This window comes from Canis lupus, chromosome 2, assembly GCF_003254725.2.
Source record: "Canis lupus dingo isolate Sandy chromosome 2, ASM325472v2, whole genome shotgun sequence".
NCBI classification, from domain to species: Eukaryota; Metazoa; Chordata; class Mammalia; order Carnivora; family Canidae; genus Canis; species Canis lupus.
In genome coordinates, this window is record NC_064244.1 from 63,528,007 (window position 1) to 63,552,189 (window position 24,183).

The following is a 24,183-nucleotide window of genomic DNA, read 5'->3' on the forward strand; positions in this document are numbered from 1 at the left end:
CCTTCAACCTCTCCAGGCCCCTCCACATCAACGGCCACAGGGTGAGTTGTCAAAAGACACCCCGGCACAGGGTGCTCCTGCCTGCGCGCCCTGGATGGAGCAGCACGGGGGCAGGGCCGAGTGGGGACACGCGGAGCCCAGAGATCTAGGCCAGAGCCCGGCTGCACTCACCGGGAGGAGGTCGCACGGCATCAGCTCCCTGCTGACGGCCCTCGGACTCGGACTCAGGCTCGTCTGGTTGCCCGCAGGCAGCCCCAGGGCTGGGAAAGGCATCAGGGGCTACAGAGGAGACAGGCGACCGTGAGGGGAGGTCCAGGGACCCGGGACTCCAAGACCGGCCGGGGCCGAGCGGGGCTGGTGGGAGGCAGGGGCCCGAGGCCTCCATGAGCATCACAGGCATCTCCTGCCAGGCCCAGCTCCAAGCATGGCCAGAGCCGCGGTGCCCCGACTTCCCACCACAGGCATCAGCTTCATGTGGGGAGGGGTCTGGAGCAGAGAAGGGTGGAAAATGAAGACCCATGTGCACCATCACCAGAGCAGGAGGGGCTGATACGGGGCTGGGGCAGGCAGGGCAGGAGTGGGGATCGGCACTGTCAATGAGCCCCTTCTCCCCAGGTGACACTGAGTGTGGCGGTCACAGGGTGTCAGGGACACAGAGAGACCCTGGCTCTAGCCATCAGAACTGGGAGGGCCAGCAGGGACAAGCCTGTCTGCAGCAATGAGCATGTGAGCAAGGCCTGAGAAGCAGGGGTCCACCCAGCCTGTGCTCAGGGCCACTCACCCTAGCAAGGAAATGGAGCCTCAGGGTAAGCCAGGCCTCCCCCAGGGTCCACGAAGAAGGTAGAGGATCCCAAGAACACAGGGGGTTCAAGGCATCCCATCCCTGTGGGGCTGGCCACCTAAGCCCTCTGGGGGCACTAGGTCCTCGTGTGAAAACCGAAGGGGCCGGCTGCAGCCCCACAGGGCCTGGCCTGGCTCTGCACCAGCTGCAGCTCTCGGGCATTAGCTACGGGATTCGAGACCTGAAGGTGCCCAGGGCCAAGGATTGGCTCCTCCGCTCCCAGGAAGCACACACAGAAGGAACCTAGGAGGGCTCCTCGCCAGGGCCCACCGTCCCCACGCCCAGGACCCACCAGGTTGACGATGGCGATGCTGAGCAGGCTGCCAATAGTCAGGATGGCCAGAGACAATCGCAGCAGGGGCTGGGTCTCCACCCTCTTGGAGATGGCCTGCAACGTTCCCCGCGCCGGGCAGCACCTCTGTGGAGTCACAGGGTCAGGTGGCTGGTGCCGTACCCGGACAAGCACCCCTCAGTCCCAGAGTCCGGCAGATATGAGGGGGCCCGAGAAGGACAGTCCCCATGCGTGCCATGCCCCATGCCCAGGACACATGCGGTGTAGACAGAAGGGACGCCCCCACCCTTAGGGCCGGGGACAGCACAGCCACTTGGGGACCACCAGCAGCTGGGAAGGTGGAATTACTAGGAGAAGCCCTCTGCAAAGTGTCACCCAGGCAGGAGGGCATGGAGGGCCAGTGGGGCAGGGCCCGGCCGGGGCCCACTCAGGGGCCTCCCACTCACCAGGAACTTGTGGGCAAAGCAGAGGCCCAGCACCAGCCCCAGCACACAGGCCACCAGCCCGAAGGACACACCCAGAGTCACCATCCTGGAGAGCAGAAAACCCTGGTTCTGGGGGACGTCGGCCCAGGGCCAAGCCTGCAGGCAGGCTCCCCAACCCCCAGCACCCAATTCTTGGGCTCCTGGCCACCTCCTGCCCCACACCCCCAAACTGCTATCTACACACAGCCATGGGATGGGATCTCTGAGAACCGTGCTCCAGTGGCCCCGCTCACGACAGGCGAGGTCTGGGCCAAGTGTCTAAGGAAGGGGCCACGCAGCCTTCGGACCCACAGCAGACACACCAGTACCACGCAGAAAGGTTTCCCACTTGGTCTTTATTAAGCGCATCCTAAACCTCAATCCTGATGAATCCTTTGGCCTCACCACCCTTCCCTTAGCCCCCAAGTAGCTGTCCTGACGCCTTCCCCGGGACCTCCCCGCTGCCCTTCTCCCACCCGAGGGGGCCCCGAGGCAGCCGCATGGATCTCGGGGCTCCTGAGATCCTGGCCGTGTACCCAGACAGGGCATGAAGCCCTGCGAGCCTGTTTCCCAATCTAAGAGGGAGATGGCAGCGGCCACGGTCCTGGGAGTCTGCCCTTCTGGGACAGCAAACGTCTCAGGTGACAGGGGCACACTGACATCCCCCAGGGCCACATGGGTCTCAGGGGACTGGGCAGGTGAGGTGCGTGCGGGACAGAGAGGCCTGGAAACAAAAATAAGCCCCAGTGACCCCAGGTGTGGGGCCACAGCCCCTGATCCAGTTTCTGGGATTCCAGGTCTCAGTCACGGAATTCAAAGAACCGGCCCCTTCCTGCCGCTCGGGCAGTGCGCACAGGTGTTCTGGGGGCCCTGCCGGGCACTGCCCTCCTGGCCCGACCCCAGCACACCTGCCCATCCCACCCACCCCAGCCGACCTGGGCATGAGCAGGACGTGGACCAGCAGGATGCAGACGAAGATGAGGCTGGCGCAGGCGAAGTAGTGGCGGGCCCGGGGGATGGGCGCCAGGCGGTACTGGGGGCGACAGGGGCTGTCAGGGCTGGCAGAGGTGCCAGCTGCAGGGCCACTTGCTCTGACCCCCCCATGGCCCATCCCAGCTCAAGGTCATCAAACCTCACACCCATGGGGCCCTGGGGGGCTTAGTCTGTTAAGCTCAGGTCATGATCCCAGGTCCTGGGATCGCGCCCCTCGTGGGGCTCCCTTATCAGCAGGGAGCCTGCTTCTCCCTCTCCCTCTGCCCCTCCCCCTATTTGTGCATGTGTACTCTCTCAATCTCTGAAACAAATAAGTAAATCTTTAAAAAAAAAAAAAAAAACTAACATCCTCCTTGGGTTCCAGGTGATGATGGGACATCAACATGACTAAATGACCTTCATTCAGTTCCACTGTGCCTTGCTCCCTTCCCCTCCCCCACATCACCTAGGTCTCTGACTCTATTTCCCTGAGAAGCCCATGGTCCCAAGCCTGTGAATGGGAACCAAGTCTGAGCTCTGGAGCTGGTGGTGGGTCTGTCCGCCCCCCAAACTCAGGAGTGAGGCCGGGCCTGAGTCCCTAGCTAGTGGACAAGGGGACCCCATGCTGCCCGTGACTCTACCCCAGGCACAATCTCATGATCTAGGGCCACAAGGACTCCTGCTTCGAGTGGGCATACCCCGGCTCAGGGAGTCCGGGAGCCTGCCCCAGGGTCACACAGCTGCAGGTTTCCCTCAGGCCCTGTGCTCGTCACCTAGGGAGCCCCCTCACCTAGGAAGCCTACACCATCTCGGGAAGCCCCAGCCAGGGAAAGACCCCATCCCCCCCCCCCAATCCTGGAAACGGAGGGGAGGGAGGTCCCAGTACCAGAGCCCTGTGGCCTGGGCCACCCTCTCAGGCCGCACCAGATGCCAAGGTGGCCCTGAGAATCTGTGAAATGGGCAGCAGTGGCCGCGTTGTTCAGCCGTGTGAGGTTCCAAGGACATAACATGCGTACTGTGTGGGCCTGGGACACTGCCAGAACCCGTAGGCCCTCAGTAAGTAAGTAAACAGTTGGTAGTGGTTCAAAATGTACGCAGCAGCCAGAAGAGAGAACCACTTGGCCCCTTTCAACAGCTGATACTAAGCTGGGTTTTTTCCTGGTTGTAAGGCTGATATTGCCCGGATAAGGCGTGCACTGGCCCTTATCCGCTGAGGTTCTAGCACATGAAGGGAGCCAAGGTCTCCCAAACCCAGCGGGAGAGTCACTAACGGGGCACGTGAGGTATAGGAGTGAGGCCAACGGAAGAGACCAAGCAGGGCTGGACGGGCCCCCACCCCACCCTGGGAGCCAGCTGGGGGATTCCCCATCACCCCCCCTGGACAGGACGTGGGAGTGGTGGCTGCTCTGTGGCCTAAGTGCTGCCCCCAGGCCTTGGAGACCTTGTTCCTGGGCTGCTGGGGGGGGGGGGGGGGGCTCACCTCTCGCTCTAAGCCCTTCTCCACAAAGAAGAATCCAAACATGTAGAAGTCATCAGACTTGGAGCAGCAGGGCCTGCGGGGAGGCAGACACAGGCAGTGAGACATAGGGCCTGGCCAGACGGGGGAGGGGGTGGGGGGGAGGGCCGCCGCAGAAGGGGATGGGGGGGAAGAGGGAATGGAGAGGGGGAGGGGAGGGGGAAGGAGGGAGGAGGAAGGAGGGGAGGGGTGGGGGAAGGAGGGAGGAGGAAGGAGGGGAAGGGGGGAGGAAGGGGGAGGGCCCACTTTCAGGAAGAAGGAGGAAGGGGAGGAGGGGATGAAGAAGGGGGAGAGGGAGGGGCAGGGCCCATCCCAGGAAGAGATGGGGGAAGGGAGGTGGGGAGGGGGCAGGGCCCACCCACAGAGGGAGGAGGACGGGAAGGAGGGGATGGGGGATGGGGGATCCGGAATGGGCCCCACCCAGGCAGGGAGGTGGGGGAGAGGTCTGCTCAGGAGGCCACACGGGGGAGGCAAAGGAGCCACCACGGGGTGGAGCTGGGCCACCAGGCACTCAGGCACGAGGTGAGCCTGGCCGCGTGGGGAACCCCCATCTGAGGGGGATGGGGGCAGAGGCCCTGGGGTCGCACCTCGTGGAGCTAAGCCCCTCGATGGCTGACAGCATCTCCTCATCGTACGAGTCGTCCTCCGACCGTCCCTTGGGGGACGCGCTCCTGGATCAGAAACCCACAACTGCATCAGCCCAGGACCACGTCCACTTGCCCAAGGGCCCAAGTGTACACGAGCCGGCTCACCTGCCTGGGTCCCCAGAGCCTCGTGCGGGGTGGCCGAGGAGCAGGAGGGCTCCGCCGAGGCCCAGGGAGAGCAAGCGGGGCCCAGCGGAGGGCAGACCTGAGGCCTCCTCCGCTCTACCCGCAGGGTTCCCGCCCACCACCCACCACCCCCGCTATGGGGTGCGGGCTGCGGGCTGCGTAGCCACAGGCGCGCCATCGGTGTGAAGTCCTGATTCCAGGCCACAGCAACCTGCATGGTCAGGGCGGCCCCCTCTGAGCTGCCCTCCTGGACAGAGGATGGTCAGGGCAGACCCTATGGGGGTGATCAGGACTTGGCCAGGAAAGCGGGCCATGGTCAACAGAGAGGAGGGGACAGTGCACGTACCTGTCAGGGGTCCGGTGGCGCCGCAGGGGAATAGTCTGGAAGGGAAGTGGGGGGCAGTTATGCTGTCTAACGTTATTACCGCTATATGATGTCGCCGTCTATCCCAGGACTGGGGGCTCTCGTCTCCCGCACCCTCAGACGTGCGGGGCCGGTGTCTGGACAGGATGGGCCTACCTTGGGCCTCCGACCCCTGGTGACCGGGGTCTCGCCGCTGCTCACGCTCTCACGGTGGTTGAGGTGCGCAAAGGGCCGCGCGGCCCCCCAGGACTCCAGGTAGCGGGTCATGCGCACTGACGCCCGCATCTTCAGGGCTGCATCCCCCTTGGGCTTGGGGAGGTGCTGGCTGGGCGGGGGCGGCTGCTGGCTCTGCAGGCAGACACAGACACGGCCCGGCCTGTCCTCTCCCTCTCGGCCCAGGAAGGGGCTCCCCACCCGCCCCCAGCCTGCTCCCCCTGAAACGCGATGATGCCCAGAGCGCTGCTGGCCAGGCTGGTGGAAAGACAGAAGGGCAGAGATGCCACTGCGTCTGCAGTCCCTTGGGGACTGGCTGTGGCCAGTGCACGCCTTGGCTGGGCTGCCGGGGAGCTCTGGGCACAGGCCCTGTCCTTCCCAGGTGGCCGGGAGATCAGGGGTCACATTCAACTGTGCATGGCCCCTCAGACCCTTCTCGGCCTCCCCAGGGAAAGATGGAGCAAAGTCCTCAGCCCAGAGGCCCCACCAACCCCTTGAGGCTCTGTGGACCCCTTGGGGCCTGAAAGCCCATTGGCCTCTCCCCCCGGAGACACCCCGGGGAGACAGCACCCAGGAAAGCCACAAGCAGCCTGCCCGGCCCACCCACATGTGGTCTGCACATGTCCTTCCCAAAGGGAGCAGCTGGAGGAAGAGGAGTGCGGCCAGGAACCCAGAGAGCCGGAGAGCCAGCCCCGCCCCCTGGGCAGTGTTCCAGGGGCTTCCACTCGTGTGGCCCCCACGCCGCGGCAGGGACCGTTACCTGCCATGTGCCTGCTGTGGTCGGGGAGAGGGTGGCTCAGCCAGCCTCTGCCTCCTGCAGGGCCCCCTGCGCCACCACCTCCCCCTAAGAACAGCAGCTGGGGACGGTCCCTACTGGGAGGACGGGCAGGAGAGAAGAGGGCGCCGAGGCCCCCGGAGACAAGCCTGACCCATCTCCAAGTCTCCCTACCCTCCGAGGGTTCTCGCCTTCCCGGAGTCCCTGTCCCCTCGGGTCCCTGCCAACGCCCACGAGGACCAGCACCTACGGCCACAAACACTCGCTAAGCCACAGGCGGCAGCTTTCCTGGAAGCTTCTGGCCTCGTTTCAGAATAGAAACATTTTTAAAGCCTGAAATGCGCCTGTCTGCCTGGCCGGCGGGGACAGCTGGAACCCAGGCTCTGTGACAGGCCCGGTCCCGAGACTGCGCGGTGCCCTGCAGAGAGCCACCTGCCCTGGAGCTGGGGGCGGGGGCACATGCTGGGCCACCCGTCCGCTGGTCGGTCACTCTGTCCATGCAGCACCCTGCGCTCAAGGTCAGGGTCGCTAGCACTTCTCAGCCACCGGGGCCCCCAGAGAAATAAATGTGCACTAAAGATCCATCGGCTCTGAGTAAAAAGGCACCTGTTCCAAAGTGGGCACCTGCGACCTCCAGACCTCCACCAGCTACAGGTGACCGCCCCTGCCCCCTGCCACCTCTGGAGGCTTATCCCCCAGGTGTCGTCACACCTACGGAGGCCAACACTGGGGAAGACCTGCCACGGCCACACCGGAGATCCGCCTGAGCACGCGTACAGTGGCCCCTCTGCACACACAGGGCGGGCCTCCAAAATACGTCGTCAGGCCAAGGAAGCAAGGCACCCTGGGCTTAGTGAGGGCGATGGGAGTCTCTCAACTACTCACAAGGACATCGACATCCCTGTGGGAGGGAAACCCCAGCCGGAAGGGACGTGCCGGCTACGGATAGGACGTGATGGAGACTGGCTACAACCCCCCCTTTGGGGTTTTTGAATTTTCAACTATGTGAACAAATGACATTCGACAAATACAGGGAAGGTGGGGTGGCTGGAAAAAATGAAGGATGCTCAGTTAAATCCTGCACAAAAGACACACATGCTAAAACGTGTTCATCAGGCGGCTCAGTGGTTGAGCGCCTGCCTTCGGCTCAGGTTGTGACCCCGGGGTCCTGGGATCGAGTCCCGCATCGGGCTCCCCGCAGGGAGCCTGCTTCTCCCTCTGCCTGTGTCTCTGCCTCTCTGTAGGTCTCTCATGAATAAATAAAATCTTTTTAAAAAATGCAATAAAATAAAATAAAAATGTCTTTGTCGTTGGTCTGCTACTGAAGCTTGCCTACGACTCCCAGAGCGGCCTTGCTGAGGGGCGGCCCCGTGGGCCAGGGCTGGGGGCCTGTCTGCCACCACAGTGCAGGACCGGGGCTCCACTTCACCTGCGCACAAGCTCTCGGAGCACCTGCTCCACTGCCAGGCACTGCTCTAGACATGGTGACCGCAGCCTGCAGAAGAGGTTCCCCCACCCCAGGCCCACCCTGGGGAGCCCACACTGACAATAAACAAGCAAAGAGAATAAAGGAAGGGGAGCATGTGCAGCCGAGCGAAGAGGGCTGGGGACAGAGACAGCAGCACTGACAAGGATCCTGCGGCACAAGAAGCCTGGGCAGTGGAGGGACAGGGGCTGGAGTGATGGGCACTCAGGAGGAAGGAAGGTGGGGTGGGTGGGTCAGAGATGAGGGCAGGGCCCAGAGCCGTGGGGCGCGAGCCGGTACCCAGAAAGGGTTCCCCGGATGCCAGCTCAGCATCCATGGCCCAGGGCCCAGCTGGGGAGGGGAGGGCACCGGGCAGCTCTCATCCCTGGGGAACATCTGGGGGCCGGGGAGGCTTGCCGGCTGGCCCTCCGCTCCCCCGGAGACTGGCAGTCGGGCCAGCACGGAGGACGGCCAAGGCCAGAGCGAGAAGGAGCTGGAAAGAGCCCGTCGTGGCCGACATTCTTGAGCTAGCCCCAAGGATGATTCACCGAGGCCGCCAGACGAGCTGGCCTCCCGCGGCAGGAAAGAAGGGCCTGTGTGGGCGCGGGCAGGCCCGGGGCCCGGCGGCCCCCCAGCAGCTCAGCAGCGGCCTCCGCCACGGGGTCCTGAGCAAAGTGGGGCCCCCAAGCAGGTGGAGCAGGACCCACGACGCACCGAGGCTCCTGCCTCGCGGCCCCCTGGCCCTTCCCTGCTTTCCCGAGTCTTATCCAAAGCGTGCCTTTTCAAAATCCAGGGAATTAGTGACAAGCCCTGGAAAATCAACTAGCAGTGACTATTGTTTCTAGAATGTTTACGAGGTGCCCAGTCTGTGGTGAGTGCCTCACGCCGACCAGCCCTTCCTCCTCCCGAGGTCGGCACTGTCGTCACTCCTATTTCTCAGAAGTCGCGTGGAAGAGGAAAACTCTCCCCTTCTGTGGGGTCTTGCCCCAGGGCCTGGGCCCCCCAGGGTCCCCTAAGCCCACCCCGCCCACCGCCTCTGAGCCCTCGTACCCTGGGGTCGATGACTAGGTAGGTGCGAATGTTCATCTCCTTCAGGTAGGGGTCCCGCTGCTGCCCGTGCCCATCCTCCACCTCATACGCCTTGTCCAGGTGGTTCAGTGTCGCCTCGGTGATGTGCACCCGGCTGGGGGAGACCCGAGTCAGAGCAGCAGAGCCCAGAGAAGGCTGGCACCCGCCCGGGGGTTGCACAGCACGCAGGGCCGGGCAGCAGAGCCCAGACGCTCCCCCAACGCATCGAGGTCACTGCTCCCATCTCTGACCCCACTCAGACCTCCCTTCAGCTGGCCCTGACTTGGCCCATAGCCTCTGACCCCACCACCCCACCCCTGTCCCGCAGAGCCTCACCCCGGGACTCCAGCTGCCTCCATCCTGTTGGCCAGGGACACGTCGTGAGACCACACATCGTACTGCCACTTGCGCAGCCCGATGACACCACACAGCACGTTTCCTGAGTGTATGCCCACTCGCATGCTAATATCCACACCCGTGGCCTCTCGCACCTGCCTGGGCAGAGCAGTCTAGTCACCCCGTCCCAGCCAGGGCTGCCCAGTGACCCAGGCAAGCCATCCCCACCCAAGCCTCAGCTTCCTCATCTGCAAACTGGGTACAGTGTGTTCCCTACCATGCCTTGGGAAGCAGGAGGTCCGTCATGGGGACAGGCACAGCCCCCCGGGCCTGCTGCATGGTACCTACTTGATGGCCTCACACATGTCCAGCCCCATCTTCACACAGTTCCGGGCGTGGGTGGGCAGGGATACGGGCAGACCCGACACGCAGTAGTAGCAGTCTCCCAGGATCTTGATCCGCATACACTCGTTGGCCTGCGGGGGCAAGGTGAGCAGGGGCCTGGTCGGCAGACAGCTGAGAACCAGGGTGCACACTGGCCAGCCCCCCTCCCCACACCCTTCAGAGAGAGCCAGACTCCTTCCAGCTCCTTCCAGAGGCTTCCTCCAGGGGAGCTGCTTCTGGGCCCACCCAAAGGTTTCTCCAGGAGGCACCCCTAAGCAAGCACCAGGGATGAAAGCGAGCGTTACTAAGGATGGTCACCATCCCTCTCTGAGGGAGACGCTGTCTTTGCCTCATTCCATCTTGCAGTGTGGAAGTGTGTACTGAGCACCTGGCCCTGCCCCAGACACCGGAACACAGCACTGAGCAAAACAGACAAAACTCCCTACAACATGCGGCTCACATGCCAGTGGCAGTTAGATGCTAAACTAGACTAATAAAATCCACAGACCCGTGGTAGTGATAAGTGCTAAGGAGGACAATCAGGGGTGTGGGGGGAGAGAGGCCTCCCAGAAAAGGTAACATTTGGGAAAGACCCAAAGGAACCAAAGGAACAAGCCACACCAGTATCTGAGGGAGCGTATTCCAGGAAGATGAAAGACACAGCATGTGCAAAGGCCCTGTGGGCAGAAAGCTTCTTGAGATCCAGCAAAGCAGCCCATGCAGCTGGAGTGGAGGACATAGGGGACCTGAAGACAGATGGCAGGTGCCACAAGCCAAGGGGCCGGCAGGTGTCCAGGTAACTGGAGAGATGGCTGGCTGCCAGGGATGCAAAGCAGCAGGGTCTGGGGAGTGGGGAGAGAACAGAAAGATGGAAGGGAGGACAGAGGCTGGGGCTATATAGGGAAATGCCCCTGAGGGAAGGGGGCCCAGGCAGGCTTCTGGGGTTCCACCTGAGGTAGTACTGTGGCCACTCTCTGTCAGCCCTTGGCAAAGGTGGCCTTGGGGTGGGCATTTAGGGACCCTGAAGGAGGAGCTACAAGCTGGCTCAAGCCCCGCCCCTCACGGAGGCCTTCCGTGGGGGGGCGGGGGGGAGCTAGGGCTGGGGCGCTGATTGGTGCCCAGCTCCCTCCTGCAGGGCCCCTAAGGGCCGGCGTCTCCTAGCCCGTGTCTCCAGATCCCCCGTCCAGCCCCTCCCCGCCCACCTGGACCACCGGGCAGGGCGCCTTCCCTCCCAGGAGGCCCTGCACCTGCCCAGCCCCCTGAGCAGCCCCTTCACTAAACCGCCTGCCCGCTGCCTCCCGCGGGGCCCCGCCTGCCACACGCTGCGTTCTGAATAGCCTGGCAGACGATGAGAGGACACGGGCTTTTCTAGAAAGTAGGAAGAACCTTGGAGAGGGCCTGGATGCCCACAGACAGGCTCGGGGCTCCAGCCGCCCTGACCCCCACCCCGTCCAGGCATGGGACGGCCCCCTGGAGCCGGGCTGCCCCCCAGGGACCTGGGGAGGCCGCGTTCCCCAGGCTCTCCCTCCACACAGCTGACAGGTCCACTCTGCCGCTTGGAAACCGGGGAAGCCGCGTGAGCGTGTTGGGGGCAGTAGTTCCCGGGCCCAGACGCAGTGAAGGTGCCTCCGGGAGAGTCGGCCCCGGGTCCGGAACCTGACTGCTCACAGGAGAGAAGTCTGGGACCGGCCCTGTCCATCCCCGCCCACGGACTAGACACCCGGCCCGGAGGCCTCTTTCTCCCCATCCTGCCTCCTGCCCCCGCCACAGATGGAGGGCGTCCAAGAGGACAGGGCAGGTCCCTGGGCTTTGGTGGCGGGGGAAGGGCCGTGGCTGACCGGAGGCCAGGCCTCTAGCTCACACATGGCCCAGCTACCAGGAACCCCCATCTGCCGGTTTAAAGGATGTCATGGAGGGAGGCTCCTAAGGGAAGGCTCCAGACGAGACGGGCCCTCTGAGTCACTCGGTCCACAGTACCTGAGGGACAGCGCTCCAGGGCACCGCCGGCCACAGCGTCCTCCTGCAGTTTGGTCACCCCGCGGTGGCCAGCCCCTAAGATGGAGGCCACTTCTGTTGAGACAGTCCCTCCTCAAACAGGGCAACCCCGACCACGAGAAAGTCTTCCTAGTGGGAGGCAAGCCTGAACTTGCTTCCCACCAGGGCCCAGACCACTGATTCTCCACACATGGAGAATTCTCTCCCCAAGAGGCGCTTCAACATTCCCCCAGGTGTGGGCACAGGTGTGGGCTTTCACTGACACTTTGTACATGATGCCAACGCGGCCAGCACAGACTGCCACGGCCTTAAATCTTAACACTCGGGTCTCTACTTAGTGGCCACCACTAAGCCTGTCTTCACCTGAAGCTGGGCCAGGTGCCCCCCAGGCCCCCTGGCGGCCTACAGCCCTCTTTAAAGCACACAGCATTCAGGGCAGGCCCAAGGCCCCACTGGAGTTCAAGGATACCACGTGGCAGGCCTCACGACCATTTGACAAGTTAATGAATGAGCGCACACACGCACACGTGTACACACACACAACCACCCCCTCCCGGGCCCCATGCTGCCCAAGAAGACAAACACAGAGATCCCAGCCCAGCCCTGCCCTCTCCAGACCGCACCCTGCTCAGCTGCACCTGGGAACCCCCTTCACCCAATGCCCTCCCCTGCTCGGCACCTGCCATGTTCCCCAGGGTCCTCGGGGCAAGTTCTCCTGACCTCACCCCAAATCCTTGCATGTCTGCCCCTGGCACCTCGTCCCCCTCACACTCTACCCAGTCACAGTGAGTCACGTTCATTCCTAGGGCCCCCAGTGGCTTCTTTCTACTCCAGCCCTTTGCACATGCTGTACCCTCTGCCCAGAACTCATTTCCTCTTCAGCATCTTTTTAGGTTTCTCAAACTTTACTTTTCTTTTAAAGATTTCATTTATCTATTTATTTGACAGAGAGAGAGAGAGAGAGAGAGAGAGAGAACACAAGCAGGTGGAGCAGCCGGCAGAGGGAGAGGGAGAAGCAGGCTGCCTGCTGAGCAGGGAGCCCGGATCTGGGGCTCGATCCCAGGACCCCGGGATCATGACCTGAGCCGAAGGCAGATGCTTCCCCGACTGAGCCCCCGGCGCCCAGGTTTCTCAAACTTTAACGCGTGTGCGGTTGACCAGAGATCTTGTCAGAAGGTGGGCCGCGGGCGAGGCCTGCACTGCGCGGTCCTCCCCAGCTCCCCCAGCTTCTGCTGCTCTTGTGCAGGGAGATGGTGGCATCTCTCCTCCAGGCAGCCTTCCTGAGCCCCTGTGCAAGCCCCTGCATGTGTTGGCAGTCTCCCCACCAGCCCCACTCTCTGGGGACAAGGTTCTGGCTGCCGTGGCCACCACTCAACCTCACTTCCACGGTGGAGCGCCTGGAAGCATTTGTTGACTGGGTGCTGAAGTCCAGCCAGGGCCTCTGCACGCTCACCCCAGCACAGCACTGGGCACACGTCATCCCCAGGGGGCAAGGGCACAGCACAAAGGCCTGTGGGCTCACCTTGGCGATCTGGTCAAACTTGCCGAAGAGCTCGTTCAGCACCACCACCAACTCTTTGGGGGAGCAGTCGCTGGCCAGCCGCGTGAAGCCCACGATGTCAGCATAGAGGATGCTGGGGGCCGGGTGGGGGCAGGGGGTCAGAGCCACATCCCTGGAAGCCCCTGAGCACCCACCAGCCTTGGCCTCAATCACCCCGGCCACTCCTCAGCCTCCGGAGGGATGGGAAAGAAGCTCCGGGCCATACGGATGAATTAACGTTCCAGAGGCTTGGCATTAAGTAAAAGGCAGCAAGCCTCAGAGCTGCAGGGCCCTTGGGAACTGCCGCCCTCAGGCCCCCACCGCTGCAGACCGCAGGCTGGGGCGCCTTGGAATGTCCTCCTCACACCTGGGCCTTCACCCTTGCCCAGACTTCACAACTAAACCCCATGCTGAGACGTGACTCCATGCTCCCCTGAGCTGAGCTCCCGCCCAATGCTTTACCCACACACACTACCCCAGTAGAGCTCCCATCCCACAGATGAGCAAACCGACGCTCGGGGCTGAAGCCTTCTGGGAAGCCAGAGCTGTAGTGGGCACCGGACCGCCCAGCTCGAGAGTCCGTGAGTTCCAGACAAGCTCATGGCACCCACGCCTCTGGTTCGTAGAGGCTGGTGCCTTCGAGTAAGATTCTGTAGGCCCTTCAAATCCACCAAGAACTGGGAGACTTCACCTCTTTTGTGGGGGACCTGTGTCCCCTTCAGAGTCATCTGAAAGGACCTCTTTCCTCCCAAAGTCATACTTAGGCTGTTTTACAATTTTAGGGGGCTACTAGATCCCCCTGACACCCATCTGATCTGATCCCACCCCCTGGAAAAACAAACAGGGAGACTGAGACATGGATTTGCCTCCCCCAATGCTCGTGGGGAGCCCACCACACAGGGCTGGCCAGCTGCCCACCTGACGTTCTGGTGCCGCTTGACATACAGGCTGTGGAAGTTGTTGTCGGGCATGTAGCGGCGGTCCCCGCGCTCCTTGAGCCGCTCGATGATGGCTAGCTTCATGCCCATGGAGATGTGCGCCGGCAGCACCGACAGCAACAGGTTCTCCTGGGCACCGGTGGGGACAGGCAGGGGAGGCGTCAGGCCCCAGGCTTGGTGACCTGGCCTGTTTCCCCTATGTTCCTACCTGCGCTGCCCACGGTACCCTCCAACTCTGCTGGCCTGCGCCCTGCCACCAACCCAGCCAGGCACACGGCCTCCCGTGTCCCCGGCGGCCCCTGTGGTGAGAGGCTGGCATGGGTGTCCAGCCATGTGCCCCATGCACATGCTGTTCAGTGAGTGTGTGATGTGCAGAGAGAAAGGACGTGGGGCGTGGGGCCTGGGAAGGCCAGGCAGTGGCTCCCAGGGAAGGCAGAGACCGTACCTGCTGGCGCTTCTCGATGCGCAGCTTGCGACGGATCTGGATGCACTTCACAGTGTAGGTGAAGAGCTCTCGGGAGGCGTCCTGCATATGGTGCTTGTGGAACGCACCCGTGAGGTTCCCGCACAGGAAGATGACAGCATTGGCCAGCAGCTGGGGGTGAGCCAAGGGTGGGCTCAGCATTCAGCCCGGCCTGCACCCCGGGGTACCAGCAGCCCCTCAGCGGGCTGGTAATGGCACCCCGTCTGCATTATCTGACCTCCAACCTGCTCAGCCTGGCGCCCTTCGCAGGGAGGCGGGAAAACTGAAGCCCAGACAGGCTCTGGTCCCCTAGAGTCACTGTGACTATAAGACCAGGTCTCAGGCCCTTCTCTGCAGCTGCCGGGCATCCCCATCCAGACTGGGAGGTGCTGAGGCCTCAGGTTCAACTCACCCACACACATTCCCCATCCTCAGGCCCAAGCCACAGCCCCTGCCCAGAGGCCTTTGCCTGCCCCCGTGCACACCTTACCTGTAGTCCCACCTGGATGCTGGGTGCCGTAAAGGCCCCCATGATAGCACCGAGCACCAGGAGGTGGGAGATGCTGGAGATTACTCCTGCCGCGATGGCCCCCTGCATGCTGAAGGGCAGCAGCGTGTACACCACAAAAACAATGAAGAGGAAGAAGGGTACCTGGGGGCAGAGCATCGGTGAGGCTCAGGGACTGGCCACAACACCCCTGCCGCAGGACCCAGACCCAGACGGAGCCAACATCACCCCCCTGCTGCAGCCTCTCATCTTCTGGGAATAGCCCCAGAAACCCGAATCCTGAGCCCCTGCCCCCAGCACAGCCCCTCCCTTCCCCATGTGGTGAGGGACAGTGACCAACACGCAACGGAACATGGGAAAGCCAAACTCCACTTCTGGGTCAGACCCAGCCAATATTAGCCACCATTTCCTGAGCTGATTTATGAGCTGAGGCTGAGGCCAGGCCTCCCCAGGAGTAAGACCCCAGGCCCTGGTGACCCAGGGAGTTGCCGCCTGACACCCATGGCTGGGGCTCTCCCGCGGCAGGAATGGTGATCACCCGAAGGCCGGGGCCCAGCTGCCCACCTGCCGCCTCCAGTGGCGCAGCTGCACCCACTCCCAGCCCTCTGGGCTGCCTGGCCTTCCCGTGCCTCAGCCTACCCAGCCCACTATCAGAGGGTGCCAGCACTGGGCAACAGTGACCAGCCAGGGTGACTCAAGCTGGTCAAGAAAGGGCTCTTGTAGCTGGGGTGGATAAGCCAGTGGGCGGGCAGCCTCAGGCCTCTGCAGCATCCGTGCCCAGCCTGGGGACGGCCTGCCTGGAAACGGAGTGGCACAGAGGAAAACAGAGCAGAGGGAGGACAATCGGGACCTGGCCTTCCTGCTAGAGCTAACCAGTCCTGACTGGTCCCAGCCTTTCCAGGCATGTGGGCCAATGTGTGCCTTTCTGCCTCCACGCTGGAGAGTGTCACTTCCAACTAAACGAGGGTCTACCCTCAATGCTCCAGCTAGACATCTGTCCAGCTCAGAGAGCTGAATGGACAAGATCAGCCCGGCGCCCACCCTCTGTCGCAGAACCACAGCCGGTGGGAGGAGGCAGGCCCAAGGCCAGCACACCAGATATAAGCCCTGTCTCCAAAAGGGACCTGATGCCCAGGGAGGGCAGGATTTGCCAAGTGCACCGCTGGCTGGTGGCACCCAGCCCCCCAGGAGACGCCAGGGTCCCCGGCCCCATTACCTGCGCCCGCACAGAAGTTGTGTTGATCCATGAGTCGAACACCAGCATGTAGCCCAGCATCATGAGGCAGACCCAGATGAGCAGCGCTGAGGCCCTGAGCCACCGCGAGACGAGGCACTCCACGTACACCAACACGTAGAGAACCACAAACGCGGCAAATGTGAAGAAGGCCATCCCCAGGACAGCCTGGTGTCCAGAGGGGTCCTGGGCAGAGCAAACACACACGGAGATGCCACAGCCTTCCCCAGTGAGGCGTCGTCCCCTCTGGAAAGCCTGCCAGGCTAGCCTGTCCGTCCTGCCCCGAGCCATGTCCCCTGTGCTCTCCTCCACGTGGGTGGCGTCGGTGCTCCCTCCGAGCACCACACTCTTCCTCACCTTCGGGCTTTGCACTGTCTTGGCCGGGGCTGCCTCCACCAGCACCTTCCCCCAGTCCCTGTGCAGTGCAGAGGCCCTGTGGAGCCCTCCCCATCAGGCCCCCTCTGCTCCCAGGGTGCCCCGCACATGCCGGCGGGAGGACAGTATAGGGGCACAGCATGGGCAAGCCTGCTGCAGGACAGGCCACTGCGCCGACTGTTACAGAGTGAATGGAGGAGATGCTAACCGAAGGCGCCCCAGACAGACAGGGGATGAGCTGGAGCAAAGGTAGAGGCGTGACACCGCGAAGGGGTGACCAGGAGAGGTGAGTCCCAGCTGGGCCAGCACCTGGTCTCCCCCTGCACCCTGAAGCCCCGTGGGCACAGCGGCTGACCTGGGGGCTGGCACGCAGTAGGCACTCAGGAGCACAAACAAATGTCCTGCGGTTTACAGCCGTGCAGATCCAGGCAGCATTGACAGAGCCCCTGAGGGCCCGGCCACGTTATACACAGCGCCCTGCTAATAGCCGGCAGGCTCGGACGTCTTCTTCTAGAACTTTCCTGTTCCACACAGTAGCTACTGGGCATGTGTGCTTTTTCTGGATTGATTTTATATTCATTAAAAAATCAGCTCCTCAGTCGCACTAGCCACGTTTCTAGCGCTCAACAGCCACACGCAGGCAGCGGCCGAGGTCACGGAGGGTGTTAGCGGCGTCTGCCTGGAGAGCAGTGTTCAGAAGGAGCCCGGGACCACAGCCGGGCTCTAGGAGGAGGAGTGCCAGGGAGCAGCCATACAGGGGCCATCACCCCCAGGTCTTCAGCACAATCGAAGTTTGTTTTGGGGGGAAAAGGGAGGGTAGTTTCCTTGGCCAAATTAATGTAACTATCTAAAACCACCCCCGGGGATCCCTGGGTGGTGCAGCGGTTTGGAGCCTGCCTTCGGCCCAGGGCGCGATCCTGGAGACCCTGGATCGAGTCCCACATCAGGCTCCCGGTGCATGGAGCCTGCTTCTCCCTCTGCCTGTGTCTCTGCCTCTCTCTCTCTCTCTCTGTGACTATCATAAATAAATAAAAATTAAAAATAAATAAATAAATAAATAAAAATAAATAAATAAAACCACCCCCGACTTCAAAATTAAATGAAAATGAAAAACCTGCCTCCCCCCTACCCAGCGACGCCACGGAGCACCTCGCAGACCAGCCTCCAGGCTGAGCGAGGTCAGGCTTGCCCAAGGCCTCCCAGGCCCGGCTCCCAACCACCGCCTGTGGGCCGCCCCACTCACCCCGCAGACGAAGCTGATGATGATGAGGGCGACGCAGGCAGTGACAGCCACCAGCAGGAGCGTGAGCAGCAGCGGCCCGTGCTGGCTGGTGAGGCGGTACTTCCCGTAGAGCGCAGCCTGGTCAGGGTCCTCTTCACCCTCGTTGAGGAAATAGCGCCCCTTGGCCGGCATCCTCCCCCGCGGCCCCCCCGGCCAGCGGTCCACTCGGGAGACCCTGCGGCCCGGGGTGCATCTGTCTGCCCACCCCTGGCGGGCCTAGGCCTCGGGCCTCGGGGGGCCTGGTGGGCGGGCCTGGGGCGGGGGTCCCTGGGCCTGCAGCCCCATGGGCGGCGCGGGGTCCGGGCCGCTCCACTGCCAGGCCTGCTCACGGCACCCCAGGCCTCGTGCTCTGCATCGGGGCCGGCTCACCGGACGCGCGGGGTCCTCAGCTCTGCGGAGACACAAAGCAGACCAGGATTTAGCCAGGACAGGTGGAGCCACCAGGGAGAGCAGGGGCCAGGCCTCACCACCCCTGGGTCCCATCCACCAACCTTAACCCAAACCTAACTTCTAGGTCGTATTTAAAGCTTTGCCTGCACAGCCAGCCCCTGTGTGTCCTCGAACTGCACTGTCCCGTACGGAGCCGCCAGCCACACGTCACTACGTGCAGCTACATTTAACTGGATTAAAAATGAAATTAAAAATTCAGGGAGGCCTGGTGGCTCAGCGGTTGAGCATCTGCCTACAGCTCAGGGTATGATCCCGAGGGCCAGGATTGTATCCCACATCAAGCTCCTTGTGGGGGGCCTGCTTCTCTCTCTGCCTGTGTCTCCGCCTCTCTCTCTCTCTCTCTCTCTCTCTCTCCCATGAATAAATAAAATCTTTTAAAAAAAATAAAAAATTCAGACCAGCAGTCACACTGGCCCCATTTCAAGTGCCCAAGAGCCACACACACAACTGTGGCTATTTTATTGGGCAGCACAGATAGAGAGCATTTCTATCATCCAGAACCTCCCACTGGAGAGCACTGCTCTCCAAGTTTGATGGGTTTTCCTTCACATGGAGATCTCTGATCCATCCCAGTGATTTCCGTGTGTGGCATGAGGCAGGGATCAGCCTCTGTCCCTTTCTTGCACACAGGTGGGATCCCCGTGGGGGGACCCCTGCCCCAGCAGCTTCCGGCAAAGCCACCATTCCTCCCTCAAGAAGTTCAGTGAAGCCACCTTTGTTGTAAGTCAAGTGATGTGCACATGGTGTCTATTTTCAGACTTTCTTCTGTTCAAATGGTCCTTTCACAAAGATCACATTTACTCGATCACTGGGGCTTTCTGGTGAGTTTTGCGTCCCGGACCTCCCACACCTGCTACACCCAGAGCAAGCCCTTGCATTCGTGTTAAGCATCCTCCTAAGACTTCATTATTTAAATGCTTTTTTTTTTTTTTTAATTTCCACTGACAAGAATTTAAGAAGTTTGCAAGCTCCACTTTGTAGAAATGGAAACTGAGCCTCAGAGAGGGAGCATAGCAGACCGTTTATGACAAGCTGGGAGCAGGTGCCAGGGTTGCAGTGCTCAGCCCAGATGCACTCCCTCCTTCCCCAGCACCGGTCATTCACTGGCTCATTCATTTATTCCAAAAAGGCCTGTAATCGTGCCTGCAGCACACTAGGCCCACTACACACGCACCTCCCATGTGCCAGGCTAGCCCTTTCTTCCCCTGGAGCTCCCAGTCCCTAGAGGAAAAATTACCGAATAATGTACAATCCCTACATGCATGGACTGGGGTCTGGGGGCAGCTGCCACATTCCCAGCAGGAACCTGTGTTGAGGGAGCAGCCCCAGCCCAAGAGTCCAGGCCCCCCACTCTCTCCAGACCTGCCTCGAAGCCTGGAACTGGGACAGGGCAGGTGGTAGAGGGGAGGGGGGCCATACATTGTGGGAAGGCTCAGGGCTGTCATGAGTGGCCCCTGGAGAAAGCTGTGAAGGAAAGGCAGTCCAGAGCCCCCAGAGGTAGAAGAGAAGGGTCCCCAGAGTCCCTGAGCCCGAGTGAAGCCCTGCAGTGAGCGCCCACCCTAGACCCAAGAGCCACCTCAGACACCTCTGCAAGCTCCTATTCCACAAATTCCAGGGCCAAATTGGAAAAAAAAAAAAAAAAAACATATTTTGGGTTTGAGGGACAGAGGCCAGGGGTCCTGGATCCCTCTGCTGCCTCCAGGTTCAGGCAGGTGCCCATAAGCCTTGGCACTTTTTTAACCCGGGCAACTCTGTGGGGGCCCGGCCCAGGGCTCCCAAAGTGCCTGAAGTGCTTAGGCGGCAGAGCTGACTTCTACATGAAATATCCACTTATGCATGTTGGCAGCTAATTTAAAAATGCGAGTTATGCACCCCACTAATTAGTAACCTCTAACTCTGAGCTAACCAGTTTCAATTCCACACAAAGCATGTTTTGAGCACTAACCACACACGCTTAGCCCTGTGTTGCAGGGTTTACAAAACAAGATAAGGTCCCTGCCCTGAGACGCCCCCAGTGCAGGGCTCCCCTGAACCAGCTCTTTACAGTCACAGGAGCGGAAACACTGTCACGCCAGGGGCCAATGCACACATATCCACTCTCATCTTCAGAACCTGTGGAGGCCAAGGTATCACAGCCGTTGTACAGACACAGAACTGAGCCCAGAGAGGTTGAGCGGTGCACGTAAGGTCACATAGCTGGAACTCCTTGGTGGAAGGCCTGGGCTTCAAGTATACGCAACACCACCTGGCCCTCTGGCCTGCTGCCACACTCCGGTGGGCCAGGACCAGACCGCCAGGCCGAGAAACTCCGAGGGGCTGGGACAGCATCCCCCCGCAGGTGCTCTCTCCCACAGGCAAAGCCCGCAGACCAGAGCTGGGTGCGGCCAGGACACCCCAGAACTGACCTGCCCTTCCAGGGGCACGAAGCTGGCTGAGGCAGGAGTGGAGAGGGAAGGAGCAGTTGGAAGGTTCCCGGGGGCCCGTGGGAACCCAGGCCTGGTAAACACAGCTCTTGGGGATCTAATTAGGCCACTTCCTGGGCAACAGCAGGCAGGAGAGAACATGGACAATAGACAGCCCTGGGCACAGGGACCTCAGCCCATGTGGGGACCTGGTCTCGCTCCTGGGACAGAGGGCAGGACAGGGCTGGGAGCAGAGATGCATTCATCACTCCTGGAGAGGTAGTCTGGGAGCCCCCTGGCAGCATCTCCACAGGCCAGCTGCTCCCTAGCAGCAGTCCCCCCAAAACCAGACACAAAGGCCTCCTGCTTCTGTGGGCAGGCTTCGAGGCCTCTGTCCAATCACCTGTTCTTCTGCTGGTTGCTGACGCAGCTGGCAACTGGGAGGGCAGGGAGGCCATAAGATGAAGGCCCTGGATAAAGGAACCACTTCGCCACGTGTCCAACAAATGACCCTGCAGCCTCGAGGACCTTGCCCACCTCAGTGACGTGAAGCTCATCACCTCTCGGGGCAATCTTCTCCATCAGTGGGCAATCCTTTGGGCTCAAAGTCCCACCTCAGGTCAAGCGAAGCCCTACCTCCCTGTCACACCCTCACCCCCGCCCCTCTGGTTCTGTCTGAAGTCCAAAAACACCAACGGCAGAGATAGGCACTTGGGACAGTCCAGGGGGGCCAGGGACCCCTCACTGCTATTCACACCTCACAATCACTCTGGTGGGGAGCAGGGCAAGCAGCCCCCTTTTACAGAGGAGGGGAACCTCCTTCTGCCAGGATTGTCTCTCCCACTGTCAGTCCCCTGGCTCAGGGGCCGCGAGACCCAGGCAGGCTCATCAGTATCGTCCCCCTCAAGCCCCAGTGACTGGTTTAGGGACGGTGCTGTGACCAAACTCCTCTCAGTGAGAACGCTCTCTGAGACTCATACTGACCCACGGGAAAGATACTCTCTTGCTGGTGACCTACGGCTGCTGGCAGCCACTTGAAGCCACCACAAGAGACAGTCCACCGAGAACAAAGCCAACACAGGAAACTGGAGAGAGACAGAGGCTTGAAAATCCCTCCCCACACCCCTGGATCCAGCTCTGCCTGAATGAAGCTCAAGCAACCTCCAGATAATTTAATCGCACCAAACAGCACGCCTCTGTGGGCTGAAGTCAGTTTGAGTTTCTGTGGCTTGCAACCAAGAGTGCCAAGGTTCATGTTGGGCCTTCTGCCCCAGTTTACTGCACCCAGGAACCCTCCCTGATGGTCCAGGGGCAGGGAGCAGGGTCCAGGGTCAGAAGACAGAGTCCAGGGTCAGGGGGCAGAGTTAGCTCAGAGTTGAGAGTGGGTCCCTGCAGACAAGGCTGGTCCTCCTGGACAGGCCTGGGCCAAGGACGCAAAGCCCCCTTCCCTCATACTTCGCTTACCATGTCCCAAACTCTACAGCCCAGGGCCAGCCATTCTGCACAGGACCTAGGGCAGCAGGTAGCTGGAGCAAGGGGACTCCCCACATCTTCTCTCAGTGGCCTCCAGAGACTCACCTCTGCAGGAGGAATTAGGGAGTCCAGGGGCATACTCAGGTATAAATGGATCCCAAGGGAATCCACTTCATCCCCCGGCCCCACCAAGCACGCCTGGTGGGCTCTGCGCCCCCTGCAACCCCATGTCCCATGCTAGAGTGGGGTGCGTGATGCCATACACAAAGTCTAGTGAGCACTCACAGCGTGCCCCGTGCTGTGGGCTCTAACTCTGCACACCTGCCCTGCAAGGGAGTAGGACTACTGCTTCCATTTTATGGATGTGGGAACACAGAGAGGTTCAATCATTTTCCTGAAGTCACACAGCTAGCAAAAGAGCACTCGGATTTGAACACTGGTCACCTCTCATCCTGCTCAACGCCCTCACGGTGCTGACAACCACAGAACCCCTTCCTGCCCTCCCCTCTCAAAGTCTAGGACAGAGGGTGGGAGACGCAGTGGACTCCATCAAGGTCCCCCCGTCCGCCTCACAGACGCAAGGCCAGACAGCCATGTCAAGAAGTCTGCTCTGAGCCAGCAAGATCCAGGAGCACCACTTCCTCCAGGAAGCCCTCTGAGCTACCCACACACACCCTCTCCTCCCTTCCCTGCAACTGAGGCAGGACTGTTGTTGTCTCCTTGCCAAACACTGGCTGGCAAGTCTAGGTTCCTCAGCCAGAGAAGCTGCCGGAAATAGAGAGCCAGGACCTCAAATTAGAAGTGCAGGACTGCACCCTCGGAGGTGCTCAGGAAATCCTCCCCCGGCAGAACTGGCTGATCCAGCAGCACCCCCAGGGCTCCCACACCCCTTGGGGAGTTCTAGATCACCTCCGGCCTTCACAGACAGACAGGGCACCCACTTCCTCACCCAAGCAGCTGGCAGGAATCCCAGGCTGGCTTCCTCTGGCCCAGCCCAGCAGGCCCTGGAGCCCTGGTGGCTTCAGAAAGAGGAAGTGGGGGCTCTGGGGTGTGTGGGAGGGGCAGGCAGGCTGGAGGAGACCCCCCCCCACCCGGGGCCCCTTAGGCCCAGCCGCTGCCCCAAGCCCACCGGGGGACCATGCCACTGCAGCCCAGAACCCAGAGCGCCGACCCAGCACTAGCTCCCTGCACGGACAGGGTCCCTCCCCGGCTGGGTCCCTCCCCGCGGGGTCCCATGCAGACCTTTACTGGCTCAGGGGTCTCACATGAAGGCGCCCCCCTCGGGAGACCCGGCGCTTTGTGAAGGAGCCAGAGGCCGCTGCGCTCAGCGCCGTCCTGGCACGGAGGGGCGGCGGGACCCAGGGACTTCAGCCCCACTGCCCGGCCGCCAGCCTCTCGCGGGCCTCCAGCCGTGGCTCTCCCAGGGCCTGACCTCCGTCCCCACGTGTCCCCCCCGGCGCGTCCCCCCCTCCCCAGACGCCTGTCAGTGGTCCCAATTGTCAGACATCCCCGCACCGGCCTCACCGAACTCTCGGGGGATGTGTCCCGTGGCTGAGCCCTGGCAGCTGCTCGTGGAAGAGACGGAAGGACAGACAGATGGACGGGTGGCCACACAGATGAGCCACCAGCTGGACTCCTGAACCAGGCAGAAAAGGCAGGGAGACAGCGAGCAGGGCAGCTCTCTCTCGAAGGGGGAGGGAGAGACCATTGGGCGCCGGAAGGGTCTTCCTCAGAAAAGCAGAAGCACTGGGGGCAGGGCACCCGGGGAAGGGGGGGCTCGGGTGGGAGGGGTGAGGGCTCAACCCCAGCTCTGCTCCCCCCGGCCGGGAGCAGTGGGGCTGAAGTCCCCAGGTCCCACTCTGGGCCTCGGTTCTCCTCATCAGTAAACACAGGGCACTGACAGCCAAATCGTGGGACAAGTGAGGTGCGGGTCACGATGGCCAACCATCTGTTTGTGGGCACAAAAGAGAGGGTGAACCTGGAAAGAAGGCTGAGCTTCCGGAGCCGAGGAAGCCCAGCCAGGGGGTCCAAATGGGAGAGACAGAAGCATGAGGCAGGCAGGG

The 24,183-nt window shown here is 61.7% G+C and overlaps 1 protein-coding gene across 1 annotated transcript in view; it reads right to left on the reverse strand.

Moving 5' to 3' along the window:
• Nucleotides 1-24,183, reverse strand: part of ADCY7 (adenylate cyclase 7) — a 37,832-nt gene that overhangs the window by 8,051 nt on the left and 5,598 nt on the right. Inside the window, 17 exon segments of the mRNA XM_025448076.3 lie at nucleotides 172-279; nucleotides 1,134-1,259; nucleotides 1,580-1,664; nucleotides 2,533-2,630; nucleotides 4,050-4,122; nucleotides 4,673-4,756; nucleotides 5,202-5,236; nucleotides 5,376-5,567; nucleotides 8,723-8,855; nucleotides 9,077-9,235; nucleotides 9,425-9,552; nucleotides 12,978-13,089; nucleotides 13,914-14,062; nucleotides 14,379-14,528; nucleotides 14,887-15,048; nucleotides 16,121-16,324; nucleotides 17,757-18,186. Of these exon segments, the coding sequence (XP_025303861.3) occupies nucleotides 172-279; nucleotides 1,134-1,259; nucleotides 1,580-1,664; nucleotides 2,533-2,630; nucleotides 4,050-4,122; nucleotides 4,673-4,756; nucleotides 5,202-5,236; nucleotides 5,376-5,567; nucleotides 8,723-8,855; nucleotides 9,077-9,235; nucleotides 9,425-9,552; nucleotides 12,978-13,089; nucleotides 13,914-14,062; nucleotides 14,379-14,528; nucleotides 14,887-15,048; nucleotides 16,121-16,324; nucleotides 17,757-17,927 (2,169 nt within the window). The 5' untranslated portion in view covers nucleotides 17,928-18,186.